General features: G+C 45.4%; 1 protein-coding gene across 2 annotated transcripts in view; it reads right to left on the bottom strand.

Annotated features, from left to right (window-relative positions):
* The window catches only part of WDR70 (WD repeat domain 70), a 183,854-nt gene that overhangs the window by 45,588 nt on the left and 122,170 nt on the right, over nucleotides 1-16,096 (bottom strand). For both annotated transcript variants that reach the window (XM_084833092.1, XM_084833093.1), the window contains exons 11-13: nucleotides 10,964-11,063; nucleotides 5,152-5,236; nucleotides 1,929-2,067 (exon numbers count right to left, since the gene is read on the bottom strand). In XM_084833092.1, the coding sequence (XP_084689218.1) occupies nucleotides 1,929-2,067; nucleotides 5,152-5,236; nucleotides 10,964-11,063 (324 nt within the window). The remainder of the gene's footprint in view (nucleotides 1-1,928; nucleotides 2,068-5,151; nucleotides 5,237-10,963; nucleotides 11,064-16,096) is intronic.

Below are 16,096 nucleotides of genomic sequence, written 5' to 3'. Positions count from 1 at the left end.
AAGTACATGCCATTAAGAGTCGGAGTCTTACTCAAGCAAGTGAGTCAAGCAGTATACTGGCCTGGCTAGCAAGGGTGGTAGTGGAAATATCTCAGGTAACTTCAGGGATCGGAATGAGTGTGTGCTTTAGAAATGTCCATACCAAACTACTGAAAGAAACATTCTATAATCCACACCCAGGATATTCATCCATCTTTTTATTTAAACCGCAGTCCAGTACCAGCTCCAGGATTTTGAGGGCCCTTGGGCAAGGTGCCCTCAGTGGGCCCCTTCCCTCAGTGAGTCTACCTTCTCACCACCATTGCCATCAGCTGTTATTGCTGCTCCTCATCCTCGTTCTCATCACTGCTACTGCTTGCTTGCTTGCTTGCTTGACAGGCAGAGAACCAGGGAGCAAGTAGGCAGTGGCATCTCCTGCTCCTCTTCCTCACCAACACCATTGTCTGGGCCAGAGCAAGAGGAAGCTAAACGAGCTGGTTGCAATGATAAAGAAGAGGAGCAAGTCCAGAGGGCTCTTGTCATTAGGACCCTCAGCAGGTGTCTGGCCTTGCCTAGGACATCTTTAATATCCAAGCACACTTCAGCTTTCTTAACTTGTTGATGTATTTATATATAATATTTATCAGTTCCCCTCTGCCTGTGGGCACCAGAGAAGAGGTACAATATTAATAATCCTTGCAAATGCCATGCACAAATCTTCATTTTACACTGCCGCTTGAGAGAAAAAGGACCTTATTAAATGCTAAAGCTAAAATACCGATTTGAGCAATTGCACACATACTCTCCCACGAAATGTGACCCAGTTTACAAGCAAAGCAAAACAAAAAAGAAGAATGGTATCATGAAGTAGTCATGATTCTAAGAGTGACAGGTTTCACTGCTACTAAAAGAAATTAGCAGATCACGTTAAAATGTTGTCTGCAGCTGGAATCCCATGCACATTTATTTGGGAGTCAGCCCCATTGAACTCAGTGTGACTTTCTTCAGAGGAAATATGCACAAGATTGTGCTGTAAGGGAATGGGTGAATCACTGCATATTCACAGTAAGGAGAAGGTCTGATAGAGAAGACGGGAAAGGGTTATAGGGGGAAGTGATGCCAGAGGCTCTCTTCACCCTTGCCGGGAGTCCCTGACTTACCAGGCTACAGTCCAAAGCGCTGGAAGGGAGAAGGAGTGGCTTGTATCAGGTGTGCCCAAAGCCCTCCTGTGACTGCACACAATTTGCAAGGCTTAGGAAGCTCTTGCTTGTGGGATCCAGGAAGCACACAATGCTATTAGCTTCTTCTTGCTCCTTCAGTTCCTGAGTAAGTTACCACCCTGATTAAGTTAAAAGCATTAGGGACACCCCGCACCATAGGATGCCCACGAAAAACATGGGGGCTGGGGCATGAAATACAGTATGCCTCTTGCACCCTGACTGCTATACTCACCTATAATACAGAATTTTTTTTTTTGGTATTATTATGTATGTGTGGGCAGTATCCAATGGTGTCATTTCACAAATTCAAATGGTGGTAACAAAGCTGTTCTGAATCTTTCCATTGCACAAGAGGTTGTCTATTATGCTTGTGCAACGTGTTGCACACCAGGTTGCACATGCTTAATGCACAACCAGTTGTGGAACTGCACTTGTTCAACAGGCTTCTCCTCTTGTGCATACTTCGGAACCTAGTTGCTGGTAGCACAATGTCATTTGTGCTAATGGAATGACACAGTTGGATATCGCCCCGTGTAATTAGCATCACTGTTGTGGTATATACTCCATGATATCCTGATCTTACAGGAATATCAATCATGTATTTTGTATGCACATACGTTAAAACAAAAACATTGATCATAGTTAGACATGCAAGAGAGACAAGACAATCCTCACTTTCATGTATGAAAAAGAGAAACAAATCAAGTTCTGTACTGAACTCTGACTTACTGCATCTGTGACATCTATCCCATACACTTTCTTAAACGTCTCCCGCTCAAAAAAAAGAAGTTTTCCATTGCCATGTCCTTTCTTAACAGAAGTACCAGTAACAAGTAGTTTATCGTCTGGGCTAAAACAGCAGTCAGTCCTGTTGAAAATAAAATACAGAGCATTTGAATTGATGTTCTGGAATTCTTATTTATGTATTATGTCAAATCTATGTTAAATCCTTAATTGTGTATGACAACTATAATCACAGCCGTGTCAAAATAAACAAAAATTGCAAAAACAACTAAATGAGATGTCTCGTCAAGTTTTCAGTGCTGGAAGAAAAAAAGGCTGGTTTACCTACCCCATCCCACACCCCAAATCAGAAACAGTTTCAAAATATGGCTATCATTCAGTAAGTAAGTAGGTCATAATATCTATTTTCATCAACACAATACCCAACCATTTTAAATGGCAATGCAAAATTGTATGGAGGATTACTTTACAACATTGTTTTCCTTGTTTGCTCCTAAAGCACGAAACAAATATTCTGCAAGTTCATAGTTTGAGATTAAATAGTGCTCTCTTTAGATTCTTTAAAATTAATCTCAAATTTTGAGGTAAGAGCTATAGGGAAATAGTGAGTAAAAACAGCATGCTTAGATCAATTTGAATCACAAGCTTAAAGAATTCCAGCAGAATAACAGTAAGAGCTGGTGGAGAGCCTGGCTCCCTGTAAACTATGCAGATTGGAGGCCAGGAATGGGAACACAGACTCCCTTTCTCTCTACCTCTTCCCAGTGCCAATTCCCTCCTCCCCTACGTACATAACAGGAGCCATACTGGATCAAGCCAAGGGTCCATCTAGTCCAGCATTTTGTTCACACAGTAGCCAACCCACAATGGGAAACCCACAAGCAGGACATGAATGCAACAGCAGCCTCTCGCCCATGTTCCCCAGTACCTGGTGTACATAGGCTTACTGCCTCTGATTCTGGAGGTAGCATAGAGCCATCAGGACTAGTAGCCATTGACAGCCTTCTCCTCCAGGAATTTCTCTAACCCCCTTTTAAAGCCATCCAAATTGGTGGCCATCACCACATCTTGTGGTAGTGAATTCCACAGTTTAACTATGCGCTGTGTGAAGAAGTACTGCCTAGTATCTATGTATAGTATATAGTGCTATATCTTTTGGCAAAGATATAGCACTACAACTGCACAGATGCTAACCTGCCTACATCACATTTTGAACACAGGACACAAGTCAAATCATAAATCATGGCTAAGGCTGACAAGGAAAGGAAAGGGGGCACAAAGAGATGTGCCTACCCTGGACCTAAAACATGACGTACTCTTACTTGGACATATGTGACCCATCCTCACTGGATCTAAAATATGGCATACTCTTTCTTGGTTACAATGACCCATCTTCACCAAATACAGGGCTACTAGGCGGCCAATTTCATGCCGTATATTTCATAGTTACCATTGAGTAACTATGTCTCTATATGTTAGTAAGTTAGGAGGAGGATATTAGCATCTGTGCTGTTAAAAAATAACCTGGATTTCTTTCAGATTCACGTATCCTTCAGAAAAGATTCATGGATCCTTCAGAAACACAGCATGCAAGCCATCCAATGTAGCACTCCTATGAAGTATTGTAATAATATGTAATTTACACAACCAACCCACACGTTAAAGGAAAATGAAATCCAGGGGTGGGGTGGATACATTTTTTTTTTTTTGCCAATTTGCTTATCAAACCATCTGGCAATGTTCCAACATAGACTATAGCTCAGGGCACTGGATGCTGAACAGAGTGTGCTATCAAGTCATTCGGATGAGGTATTAGGAACAGAAGGAGGGGCAGAATTAAAGGCCAAATGCTTAACATCCCTGGGAAAGCCATCACTACCTAGAGGTCTAGACCAATGTCTGACATTCTGAGCAGTAGTGCTACTTGTTTAACCTTGCCAACAAGAGCTGCTTTTTTTGTTGGGTTTGTGGTAGCCAGCTTCAGCTATTGGGCGATACAGAAATGTAATAAATAAATAAATACTTTTTAGAAGTGTAGGAGTTCATCACAAGAGCCCCCATAGCAATACCCACTGTAGCCATATCCCTGCTACAACTACATAACTCCCTTAGGGGAAGAATGACATAGAGAGCCAGAGTAGTGGTTACAGTGTTTGACTACAGCTGAGAGACCTGGGTTCAAATAACCACTCAGCCATAAAACTCACTGGGTGACCCTGGGCCAGCCACTCTCTTTCAGCCTAAACTACCTCACAGGGCTGTTGTGAGGATAACTGAACTTCTGTTGGTGTCGGAGTACTTAAGCTTTTGAACTACACAGCCCTCTTGATCAGGCAGAAAGGAGCTCCACTACTACAGCTGTATGGGGAGCAAAACTGGTTATTTTCATGCCAACTAAGGCCTCTTTTTCCCTGATGAAGGAATCTGACTAACTTGAAAATTTGCAAAAGATAATAACTTGTCTATTCAGTATTTCTCAACACATCCACAACTGTGTCTGCCAAAATATAAATGTATCATAGCAAATCCCCTCATCAAACTCATTCAGCTAAATTTATCAGCTGGGGAGGCTGTCTCTGGAGTGCCTGAAAGCAGTGCAAAACTTTAAAAAGTTTAAATGTCTAATGCTGATGTTAAAAAAAAAATATGCGCCACTCTTAGGCACTCCAAAGACAGCCTCCCCAGCTGCCCACACTTCCTGTAATGGCTATGGGGGGACATCATGACGTAATGTCGGCCTTTGGGCATTCTAGGAAGTACAGGCAACTGAGGAAGCTGCTGACCACACTGCAAGGAATTTTATTTTTAAAGGGAAAAGAACACCCCCCAACCCAAGCTACCTTGTTACTTTATTAAGGTAAGCTCAAAACTGTTTCCCCTCTGTGAAATTTCATCACAATTTCTCCCCACACATTCCCTAATTTTCGAGGAAAAATGTGAATGGCTGAAAAACCATTGGTTGAAATTATTGGCACAGGTACAGCACTAATTTGCACCCTCCGAACCAGTCTTGTAAATGTGACCATATTACAACTCACTACATGACAGCTCAAGCGATTTTGGTGAGCCACAACCTGGACATGTGTTGCATTGCATGCATACAACAACACCAGTTCAAGAGGTATGCCTCCACTGAACCAGTCTTCATTTTCAGCATGTAAAGATCGTATGTGAGCTCCCTCCTGCCTTAAATTATTAAGCTACTTACATGGGGAAGAAGCTAGGTAGACCAACAACTGAATTAAGAGGTGTTTTAAAGTGTCTGATGTCCCAGGTTTTTAAGGTATCATCACCTATGAAATAGAAAAGGAAGTTTTAATGTGCAATAATGAAGAATAACACTTTATTTCTTGACCATAATGTTACAAAAGGAAAGTTAGAGGTTCCACCCCACCATCAGTGGATTTTTTGAATGTTTTTTTTTCCAAAACTTTGAAAGGGGAGAATGATCAACAACCTCAGATACGCAGACGATACCACCCTAATGGCAGAAAGCGAAGAGGATCTAAAGAGCCTCTTGTTGAGGGTGAAAGTGGAGAGTGCAAAAGCTGGTTTGAAACTCAACATTAAAAAAACGAAGATCATGGCATCTGGCCCCATCACTTCCTGGCATACAGAAGGGGAAGAAAATAAATAAATAAATAAATAAATAAATAAATATGTATTATATTTCCCCCCTGGAAATAACATGGGTAGCAAAATGGAAGAGATGGCATCTATATAATCCCAGATACATTTAAAGGGAGTGCAAGAAGGTCAGAAGGTATGTGATGCAGCCACCTTGCTGAACCTTACCATTAGCCAGAATGAAACAGTGGCCTCAGGCATCAGATGCTGGGAGGCGGCAGCAAGGTGTTGTAGGAGAGAGCTGTGAGCCATGCGGCCTGCTCTGCTCCCCCTAAGTTAGACCACAGCCTTCAGGGGCAGTGGAGGATACTGCCCCTTAAGGCTGCAGTGTTGACCAATCTATCTGCCAGTCCAGTTGGGTTTAGTACATGGAATGGGGGGGGGTCATCTTGTCCTTCGTCTCAAGCAGCAAAAGGTCTTGGGCCGCCCTGGTGGCCTGTGGCAGCAAACTGTGAAGTAGCAATGGGGTATTTCACAATGTGACGCCATCAGAACATGGGGTTAGTTTTACTATGTGTTCTGGAGGGGAGCTCAAAACAAGAGTGCCATTTTTGGTCGTAACGCCTTGCCTCCACTCCGTCTACAAGTGCACATTTCTCTTGTTGTTTCATGTGTATGCTTACACATGCTCAGAAATGTTCAGTATAAAAGCACTGTCACGAAGTAAAAAAAAAGAGCCGGTATGATTCAATGGCTGGGAGACTAAGGTACAAATTTAGGAAACCTCTAGTTCCTAGGGAGTCGTCTGCCCTGAACCTACCAAGTGGCTTTAGGCAAGCAACTATCATCTCAGGATCAGTTCTGTTTAGAAGTTGCTGTAAGGATCATTACAAGATAATGTATGTACATAATTGCACTGCTCCCTTGGGTCTTGCTGTTGTTGTTGTTCAGTGGTTCAGTCGTGTCCGACTCTTCGTGACCCCATGGACCATAGCACGCCAGGCCTTCTTGTCCTCCGCTCTCTCCCGGAGTGTGCTCAACTTCATAGTCATTGCATCGGTGATGCTATCTAGCCATCTCATCCTCTGCTGTCCCCTTCTCCTTTTGCCTTCAACCTTTCCCAGCATCAGGGTCTTTTCCAGTGGGTTTTCTCTTTGCATTAGGTGGCCAAAATATTTGAGCTTCAGCTTCAGTATCTGTCCTTCCAATGAGCAGTCAGGGTTGATTTCCTTTAGGATGGACTGATTTGACCTCCTTGCAGTCCAGGGGACTCGTAAGAGTCTTCTCCAGCACCACAGTTCGAAAGCATCAATTCTTCGGCGCTCAGCCTTCCTTATAGTCCAGCTCTCACAGCCATACATTACTACTGAGAAAACCATAGCTTTGATTATACGAACCTTTGTCAGCAAGGTGATGTCTCTGCTTCTTACTATGCTGTCTAGGTTTGCCGTAGCTTTCCTCCCAAGGAGCAAGCGTCTTTTAATTTCATGGCTACAGTCACCGTCTGCAGTGCTCTTGCCCAAGAAAATAAAATCTGTCACTGCTTCCATTTCTTCCCCTTCTATATGCCAGGAAGTGATGGGGCCAGATGCCATGATATCCTTTCCAAACTGAAATGGTCCCTGAAGTTTATTTATTTACATTTATATTCCCCAAGTCAACGTGGTGTACATAGGCTTACAAGGCAGTCTCCCATCCAGGCACTCACCGGACTCAGACCTACTTAGCTTCAGCAAAGTAGCTGTATCATGTGCCTTCAGACCATAGCCCTGGGCTGTAGTTTGCAGGGCTGTTTCTTTGTGGGGGGATGAGCAGGGCAGCTGCATTGGGCACCAAAACGAAACCCCGAAGGTGGCAGTGGCAGCGGCGCTCCGGCTCCTCCCGTGCCAGCCACCTGCTCATCCATGCTGCCCAGAGCATGGCTATTTCTTGGGGGGGGGGGTGAACAGGGCAGCTCCCACATGCACCAAATTCTGGGGGTGCCAAAACAAACCCTGAAGATCAGTCGGGTGAGCATGCTCTCCAGAGAGATGGCCAGACCCAAATGCAACACTTCAGGGGGTCCTTCCTTAAAGCAAGGCATTTTGAGTGAGGTGGCTATGAAGATCACCTGTGCTGCCACAGCACAAGCGATCTCTAGGGCTACCCCACCCAAAATGCTTCACTTTAAGGAAGGACCCCTTGAAACACATAGAGGGGGAGCCAGGTGGTGGAGAGAGTAAAGGAGCAGGATGGCAGCAGTGGCTGGAGAAGAAGAGATCAGAGCGTGGGGGATGAGATTATTGGCCGGAGAATGGGTGGGGAGAAGAGGAGGGCAGCATATCTACCAAGGTGCCAAAATGGTACCTTGCCTTAGACACCAAAATATCTATAGACTGGCCTGGTAGTTTGATGTGATGCAGAACCAAGAAGTTTTTCCTAGCATGTTTTTTAAACTTCAGTAACAGCCATCTGACTGAATTTCTCTCTCCTATAATTCCGTAAATCCTCCAGAGAGAAGATCATGTCAAGGCCTAGTCCATCAAGGCCAAAGAAGCCTTGATTGCGATTTGTTACTGTGAAGCATATTTGAAGAGTTGCCAGACATTTGTTGTCCTGTAAGCATTTTAAAAGCTGAAATTACTTAGCTTCCAGTGTGCGGTGTGGGGAATTGCTTTAAGGGCACAGTGTGGAATTGTATTACAGAGCTTAGCAATCTTAACTTGTACTACAGTCAGAGTTATATCATGGTTTTCTTTCATATTTGAAGCAATCCATAAGCTTTCTCCAAACTCTCGGTAATGCTGACTGCTCCTTCAGTGCTATTTATTCAGAGGTTACCTGGCCAAGGATGGGACTCTGACAAGAGTATAAGGAAGTCTTGAACTCTTTGTGAGTTTATTACATTTTCTGGAGGCAGATAGAGCAACACGTATTATCCACATGTTAACATTCCCTCTGAGATAACAACTAGCTCAGTTGACTTCTCGTTACCACTCTTGGTCAATAAGAGGTTTTGTCTTGGCTTTTGCATGGCACGTGGAACCTTTCTCCCTCTTTCCAATGGGCTCTGGAATCTCAGAATGGGGACTTCCATTCATGGTAGATAGGTATAGGTCTTCATCACCCTTCATAATAGGGAACTGTGGTAACGGATACAGCACTTTAGATCTCACCTGGTGGTATCCTGGTAGTTTATCACTATGGCTTGTGTACAGATGCCCAGAAGAAGACTGGAATGTGTTGTTCTGTCTGCCTCCAGAAAATGAAATAAACTCATGAACAATTCAAAACTTCCTAGACCACAACTAGAATCTTTCCTTGCATCCTTGGCCAGATAACCTCTGAATAAATGGCACTGCAGGAACAGACAGCAGTACAGAGAGTTTGGAGAAAGCCTATGGACTGCTTCAAACATAAGAGAAAACAATGATTTCACACTACAAAAAAGATCCTTGGGCTCACATATGGTCCCCTCCCTTCCTCCATTGTACCTGCAAGGCAGAGATTGAAAGCTTCCACTTTCATTTTTAAACTAAAAACATGGAGGACTGAGGTTTGTTTACATCATGGTTAGTGCAAACAATGTTTGATCCTGACTCATTTTCACTAACCATAGTTTAAACATACCATAGTTCCCTGAGTTCAGAATTCACAGGGAACTGTGGTTAGTTTAAAAGTGAAAGCAGAAGCTTTCAGTCCCCTTACCACAGGTACAAAAAGGGCGGGGGGAAGCAAGAGAGCCTGAGGCTCTCCATGGCTTGTTATTCTAGCAAGAAGCTGTGCTTATAGGTCATCTGAACATGACCTATATTTCCCAGTGTTGAGAGCAAGAAATTGGGGGTTAACATGTCAAATTCAGAGCCTCGTGGTTAAAAGGAAGTGAAGGATTCAAAACTCGCACATCCTTGAGCAAAGGGTTGTTCTTTGGCTTTTAAAAATGTATATATTTATGATAACTTTCCCCCCCAAAATGATTTATTATTTCAAGGTGCATCTCTTTAGGTATATTTTGCCCTTTAATTGTTTTTGCCATTTCCTTCTCCAGTGGACCACATTTTGTCAGAACTCTCCACCATGACCTGCCCATCTCGGGTGGCCCTGCACGGTATAGCTTATGGCTTCACTGAGTTATGCAAGCCCCTTCACCACAACAAGGCAGTGATTCATGAAGGGGTGAGTCTTGTTGAGGTGTTAATAAAACCTCTTTGTAGCTAATCAGGAAAAGCTTGTTTTCATAGGCAAGGTAACCTGATGAGATTTGCGCTTGTAGATTTTTATATCCCATAGCAGAAAATGGGAATGGACCATCAGTTGTATCACAGTCCACATCATGGCCACATTTTTTATTTTGTTGTAAAGTGACAAGAGAAGTTAACTGTGTAAATTCCCATCATGTCAGCAGAAAAACAGGACACCTCTCTTGATTAATTCAGTCCCATTTTTATGATCAGGCTGGTCATGCATTACTGAACCATCTTTTATTATTGTGTTACCAAAAACACATTCAAAGAACTATTTTCAGGGTCAGAAGTGGATCTTTAAACATCACTTGCTTGCATTTCTGTCAAGTTACAAGCTTACTCTCACTGGAATGAGACTGGGAACACTCATAAGCAATTCTTCGGTTGCTCTTTTTCCCTTCTGCCTGCAGCTGAGCCCCATCTCAGCTCTCTCATATCCGACAGCAAACGGCATCACAGACCAAGGGATACAATCAGGGATTCACTGGAAGTTCCTATTCCCCAAAACATGATCCCTTCTTTGATCCCTTGCATTTGGGCAGGTGTGCTAATCTAAGACTAACTGCTGACTAGACATCTGCTTTTGTTGGTAAAGGTCCAGAGTAATACTTACATTACATAAAGCACAAATGCTCATTCTTTAGCACATATGAAAATGGCTAAAATTAGACTAACCTGTCCAGGGTCACATTAGTATTTTCCAATACACCATGCTTTTAAAAGCAGCTTTGGAACCTGCACATGAAATACCAAGTTTCAAAATGATTTTAGATCAAAGTATAGCATCTGGGTTAGATGCTAATTTATTTATGAAAAGCCACCTGGATACCTGTGACATCCTGGGGACGGTTGAAGGCTGCAGCACCAGAGAAGAAAAGGAAAATCAACAAAGGGGAAAGAACAGAGTCACAAATATGGAGACACTACAAATGTGAAATCTGACAGGATGCCTGCAAAAGCGAATTAATTTGGTAAATGCTGCCTTAATGATTATGTGCATATCTTTAAGTTATACGGAGATCTGAATAGTCCCACAGGAACCAGCACCTAATACTTCCTATTCTACATTGTAGCACAAACAAAGAACACATTATCATAAACACAGGGATGCTGCCAGATTGGAGAAAGCTGAGTTAGAGACAGCACCCAAATTCTGCTATATGAGTTCATCACAAAGTTCAGCCCAACTTGTATCCAGCGCTATATATGGAAGGAAATGTGGTCACTTACCTCCTCGGCTGGCAAGAATAGTGCCATCATAGGAAAATGTCAAGCATGAAGTGTCACAGCCTGGAGCATGTGCTTGCCTGCAGTGGAACTTGGTATGAACCTGTTTGTGGAGACAATAAAAAATTAAAAAGCTTTGCTACTTTTAGACTTTTAAACACTCTTTTCCAACAGCACAAGAGGCGACTCTACACATGGACATCATCAGACGGTCAATATCGAAATGAGATTGATTATGTACTTTGCAGCCAAAGATGAAGAAGCTCTATACAGTCAGTAAAAACAAGACCTGGAGCTGACTGTGGCTCAGATCACGAGCTGCTTATCGCAAAATTTCGGCTGAAATTGAAGAACGTAGGGAAAACCACTAAACCATTCAGGTATGACCTAAATCATATCCCTTATGAATATACAGTGGAGGTGAGGAAGAGATTTCAGGGATTAGACCTGATAGACAGAGTGCCTGAGGAACTATGGACGGAGGTCCATAACATTGTTCAGGAGGCAGCAACTCAATCCATCTCAAAGAAAAAGAAATGCAAGAAAGCAAAGTGGCTGTCTGATGAGGCTTTACAAGTAGCTGAGGAAAGAAGGGAAGCGAAAAGCGAGGGAGAAAGGGGAGGATATATCCAACTGAATGCAGAGTTCCAGAGAATAGCAAGGAGAGACAAGAAGGCCTTCTTAAATGAACAACGCAAAGAAATTGAGGAAAACAATAGAATGGCAAAAACTAGAGATCTTTTCAAGGAAATCGGAGATCTCAAGGGAACGTTTTGTGCAAAGACGGGCATGACAAAGGACAACGAAGGCAGGGACCTAACAGAAGCAGAAGAGATTAAGAAGAGGTGGAAAGAATACACAGAAGAACTATACAGGAAAGATCTGAATGTCCCTGATAGCCATGATAGTGCGGTCACTGAACTTGAGCCGGACATCCTCGAGAGTGAAGTCAAGGGGGCCTTAGGAAGCATTACTAACAACAAAGCTAGCGGAGATGACAGCATTCCAGCTGAGCTATTTAAAATCCTAAAAGATGATGCTGTTGAAGTGCTGCACTCAATATGCCAACAAATTTGGAACACTCAACAATGGCCACAAGACTGGAAAAGGTCAGTTTACATTATTTATTTATTATTTTATTTTATTTATTTCATTTCTATACCGCCCAATAGCCGAAGCTCTCTGGGCGGTTCACAAAAACTAAAACCAAACAACACACAATAAAACAATTTAAAATATATAGAACATTAAAACCACAATATAACAATATAACCACAATAAAACCTAGCAGCAGTACAGGAGTTTAAAATACAGATTTAAAACAGCAAAGATAAAAATTTAGAAAGCTAAAATGCCTGGGAAAATAAAAAGGTCTTCACCTGGCGCCGAAAGGAGTACAATGTAGGCGCCAGGCGAACCTCACTAGGGAGCTCATTCCAGAGCCAGGGTGCCACAACAGAAAAAGCCCTCCTCCTAGTAGCCACCCGCCTCACTTCCTTTGGCAGGGGCTCACGGAGAAGGGCCGCTGATGATGATCTTAAGGTCCGGGCAGGCACATATGGGAGGAGGCGATCCTTCAGGTAACCTGGCCCCAAGCCGTTAAGGGCTTTGAATGTTAACACCAGCACTTTGAATCGGGCCCGGAAATGGACCGGCAGCCAGTGCAGCTGGAAAAGTACTGGCGTAATATGAGCTCGCAGGCCAGTCCCTGTTAACAATCTTGCTGCCCTATTTTGGACCAGCTGAAGTTTCCGGACCGTTTTCAAAGGCAGCCCCACGTATAACGCATTGCAGTAATCCAGACAAGAAGTTATCAGAGCATGGATAACTGTAGCTAGGCTATCTCTGTCCAGATAAGGGCGTAGTTGGTATACCAGCCTAAGCTGATAAAAAGTGCTCCGTGCCACTGAGTTCACCTGTGCCTCAAGTGACAGTTCTGGATCCAAGAGCACCCCCAAACTACGAACCTGATCCTTTAGGGGGAGTGCAACCACCTCCAGAACAGGTTGATTATCACCTAGCCGGGCAGACGAACCACCCACTAACAGTACCTCCGTCTTGTCTGGATTGAGTTTCAGTTTATTGGCCCTCATCCAGTCCATTACTGTGCCCAGGCACTGGTTCAGAACAGCCACTGCCTCACCTGGTTTTGATGAGAAAGAGAGGTAGAGCTGGGTGTCATCCGCATATTGATGGCACCTCAGCCCACACCTCCGGATAACCTCCCCCAGCAGTTTCATGTAGATGTTAAACAGCATGGGGGATAGAATAGAGCCCTGTGGAACCCCATGGCACAATTGCCATGGCACAGAGCAATAATCCCCCAGCACCACCTTCTGGAATTGGCCATCCAAGTAGGAGCGGAACCACTGTAGTGCAGTGCCTCCAACTCCCAACCCAGACAACCTATCCAGAAGGATACCATGGTCGATGGTATCGAAAGCCGCTGAGAGGTCCAGGAGAATCAACAGGGTCGCACTCCCCCTGTCCCTCTCCCGGCAGAGGTCATCCCACAGGGCGACCAAGGCAGTTTCCGTTCCAAAACCAGGCCTGAAGCCTGATTGAAATGGATCTAGATAATCCGTTTCATTCAAGAGTGCCTGGAGCTGTCCTACAACCACCCGCTCAAGCACCTTGCCCAGGAAGGGGATGTTGGCCACTGGCCTATAATTGTTAACATCCTCTGGGTCCAGGTTAGGCTTTTTCAGGAGTGGTCTAGTTACTGCCTCTTTTAAAGCGGCAGGCACCACTCCCTCTCTCAAGGAGGAATTTACAACCTCCTGGACCCAGCCGGACAACCCCTCCTTGTTTGATTTAATAAGCCATGAAGGGCAAGGGTCAAGCACACAAGTGGTCGATCGGACTTGGCCAAGCACCTTGTCCGCATCCTCAGGCCTCAGTAACTGAAACTCATCCAATAAAACTGGACCAGACGGTGCTCTGAACGCCTCTACCAATGGAACTGCATTAATGGTGGTGTCCAATTCATGACGAATCTGAGCGACTTTATCCTCAAAGTGCCGCGCAAACTCGTCACAGCGTGCTACCGAGGGTTCCACCGTCTCTCTCCTTGGCCCAGAATGTAACAGGCCGCGAACCACTCGGAAAAGCTCCGCCGGGCGACACTGAGAAGATGCAATGCTGGTGGAAAAGAACTGCCTCTTTGCCACCCTCACCGCCACAGAGTAGGCTCGATAGTGGGCTCTTACCTGTGTTCGGTCAGACTCAGCACAAGTTTTCCTCCACCTGCGTTCTAGCCGTCTCCCCTCTTGCTTCATTGCCCTCAGCTCAGGTGTATACCAAGGAGCTGGCTGGGCTCTGCTCAGAGGGAGAGGGCGCTTGGGTGCGATCGTGTCAACCGCCCGAGTCATCTCTGCATTCCACAGAGCGACCTGGGCTTCGACAGGAGCACCAGCCATACCAGCAGGAAAATCCCCCAGAGCCCTCTGGAATCCATCGGAATCCATTAATCTCCGGGGGCGGACCATTTTAATAGGTCCCCCACCCTTGCAGAGGGGAAAGGCTGCCAGAAGTCTAAACCACAGCAGGAAGTGATCTGACAATGACAAAGGGACAGATGTTAATTCCTCTACTTTCAGATCACCATCCTCCTGCCCAGTCGAGAAAACCAGATCAAGCGTGTGTCCTTTTATATGCGTTGGGCCGATGACATGCCGCCCCGGATACAGCGGCCTCGGCATGGAAGTTGAGATCCCCCAGGACCATCATCCTGGGGGTCCTCAACACCAAGTCCGAGACCACCTCCGTCAGCTCAGGCAGGGAGTCCGATGGGCAGCGGGGTGGGCGGTACACCAACAGAATCCCTAATCTGTCCCGGGTACCCAACACAAGGTACAGACACTCAAGATCTGCACTCGAATGAGCAGGAAGCCTGGAGAGGGAGACTGAATTCCTATAGACCACGGCAACCCCCCCTCCCCGACCCTCAAGTCGGTGTTGGTGCTGCACTGAGTACCCAGGAGGGCACAGCTGGGAGAGAGTGACCCCTCCCAGTTCCCCCACCCAGGTCTCAGTAATACATGCCAGGTCAGCCCCCTCATCCACAATCAAATCATGGATGAGGGAGGTCTTATTTTGGGCCGACCTGGCATTCAGCAGCAGCACCACCAGACCCGAGGGCAGACTGGTAAGGCTGCCAGGAACCATCAGGTTGGGGGAAGAACCAGAAGAGGGGACAGCTGTAAGGTGTCTAGCCCCTCTTCTCCTCAGCTGGCCTGTTAATCCCCCAACGCCATACCTCCCCCTGCCCGTGACCACAGTTATGGTGGCACCTCCCCCACCCCCTGAGTTGTCCAATAGTCCTCCCAGGCACATATTAAAATATTAAGATATAAAATATACAACAGTTTAAAAGAATATAAAAGAGATAAAAGAGAACAGCAGCTAAGAAGGAGCAGATAGTCCACGTTTGCCCCTTCCCCTGGTCTTTAAAGCTGCTGCCCTCTGCTGCTGCTGCTATTTGCTGCTGGTGTTGTGGCTGCTGGTGTCTCTGGAGAGGCAGGTGGGTAGATCTTGCGACTCCAAGTGCGACGCTAAGTGCGCACTTGGTGCGATGCTGAGGCGCACGCCGAGGCGCTGCCTCTGGCAGCCCCGCCTTAAGTACCTGTGGGTGCGGGCAGAAGCAGGCTCAGGCTCAGGCTCAGGATCACCCGGTGCAGCTGCTGGCTGGTCCTCCTTCCCCAGGCTCCTTCCCGAGCAGCCTCTGGCAGCCCCGCCTTAAGTACCTGTGGGCGGGGGCAGAAGCAGGCTCAGGCTCAGGATCACCCGGTGCAGCTGCTGGCTGGTCCTCCTTCCCCAGGCTCCTTCCCATTCCAATTCCAAAGAAGTGCAACGCCAAAGAATGTTCAAACTACCATACAATTGCACTCATTTCACATGCCAGCAAGGTGATGCTCAAAATCCTACAAGCTAGGCTTCAGCAGCATGTGAACCGAGAACTATCAGAAGTACAAGTGGGGTTTCGAAGAGGCAGAGGAAGTAGAGATCAAATCGCCAACATTCACTGGATCATGGAGAAAGCAAGAGAATTCCAGAAAAACGTCTATTTCTGCTTCATTGACTATGCTAAAGCCTTTGCTTGTGTGGATCACAACAAACTGTGGCAAATTCTGAAAC

Source organism: Heloderma suspectum, chromosome 2, assembly GCF_057233095.1.
Source record: "Heloderma suspectum isolate Gila_16-S chromosome 2, 16-S_ref, whole genome shotgun sequence".
NCBI lineage: Eukaryota > Metazoa > Chordata > Lepidosauria > Squamata > Helodermatidae > Heloderma > Heloderma suspectum.
Note: the sequence above shows the minus strand (reverse complement) of the source record. Positions and strands in the feature narration are given on the sequence as shown.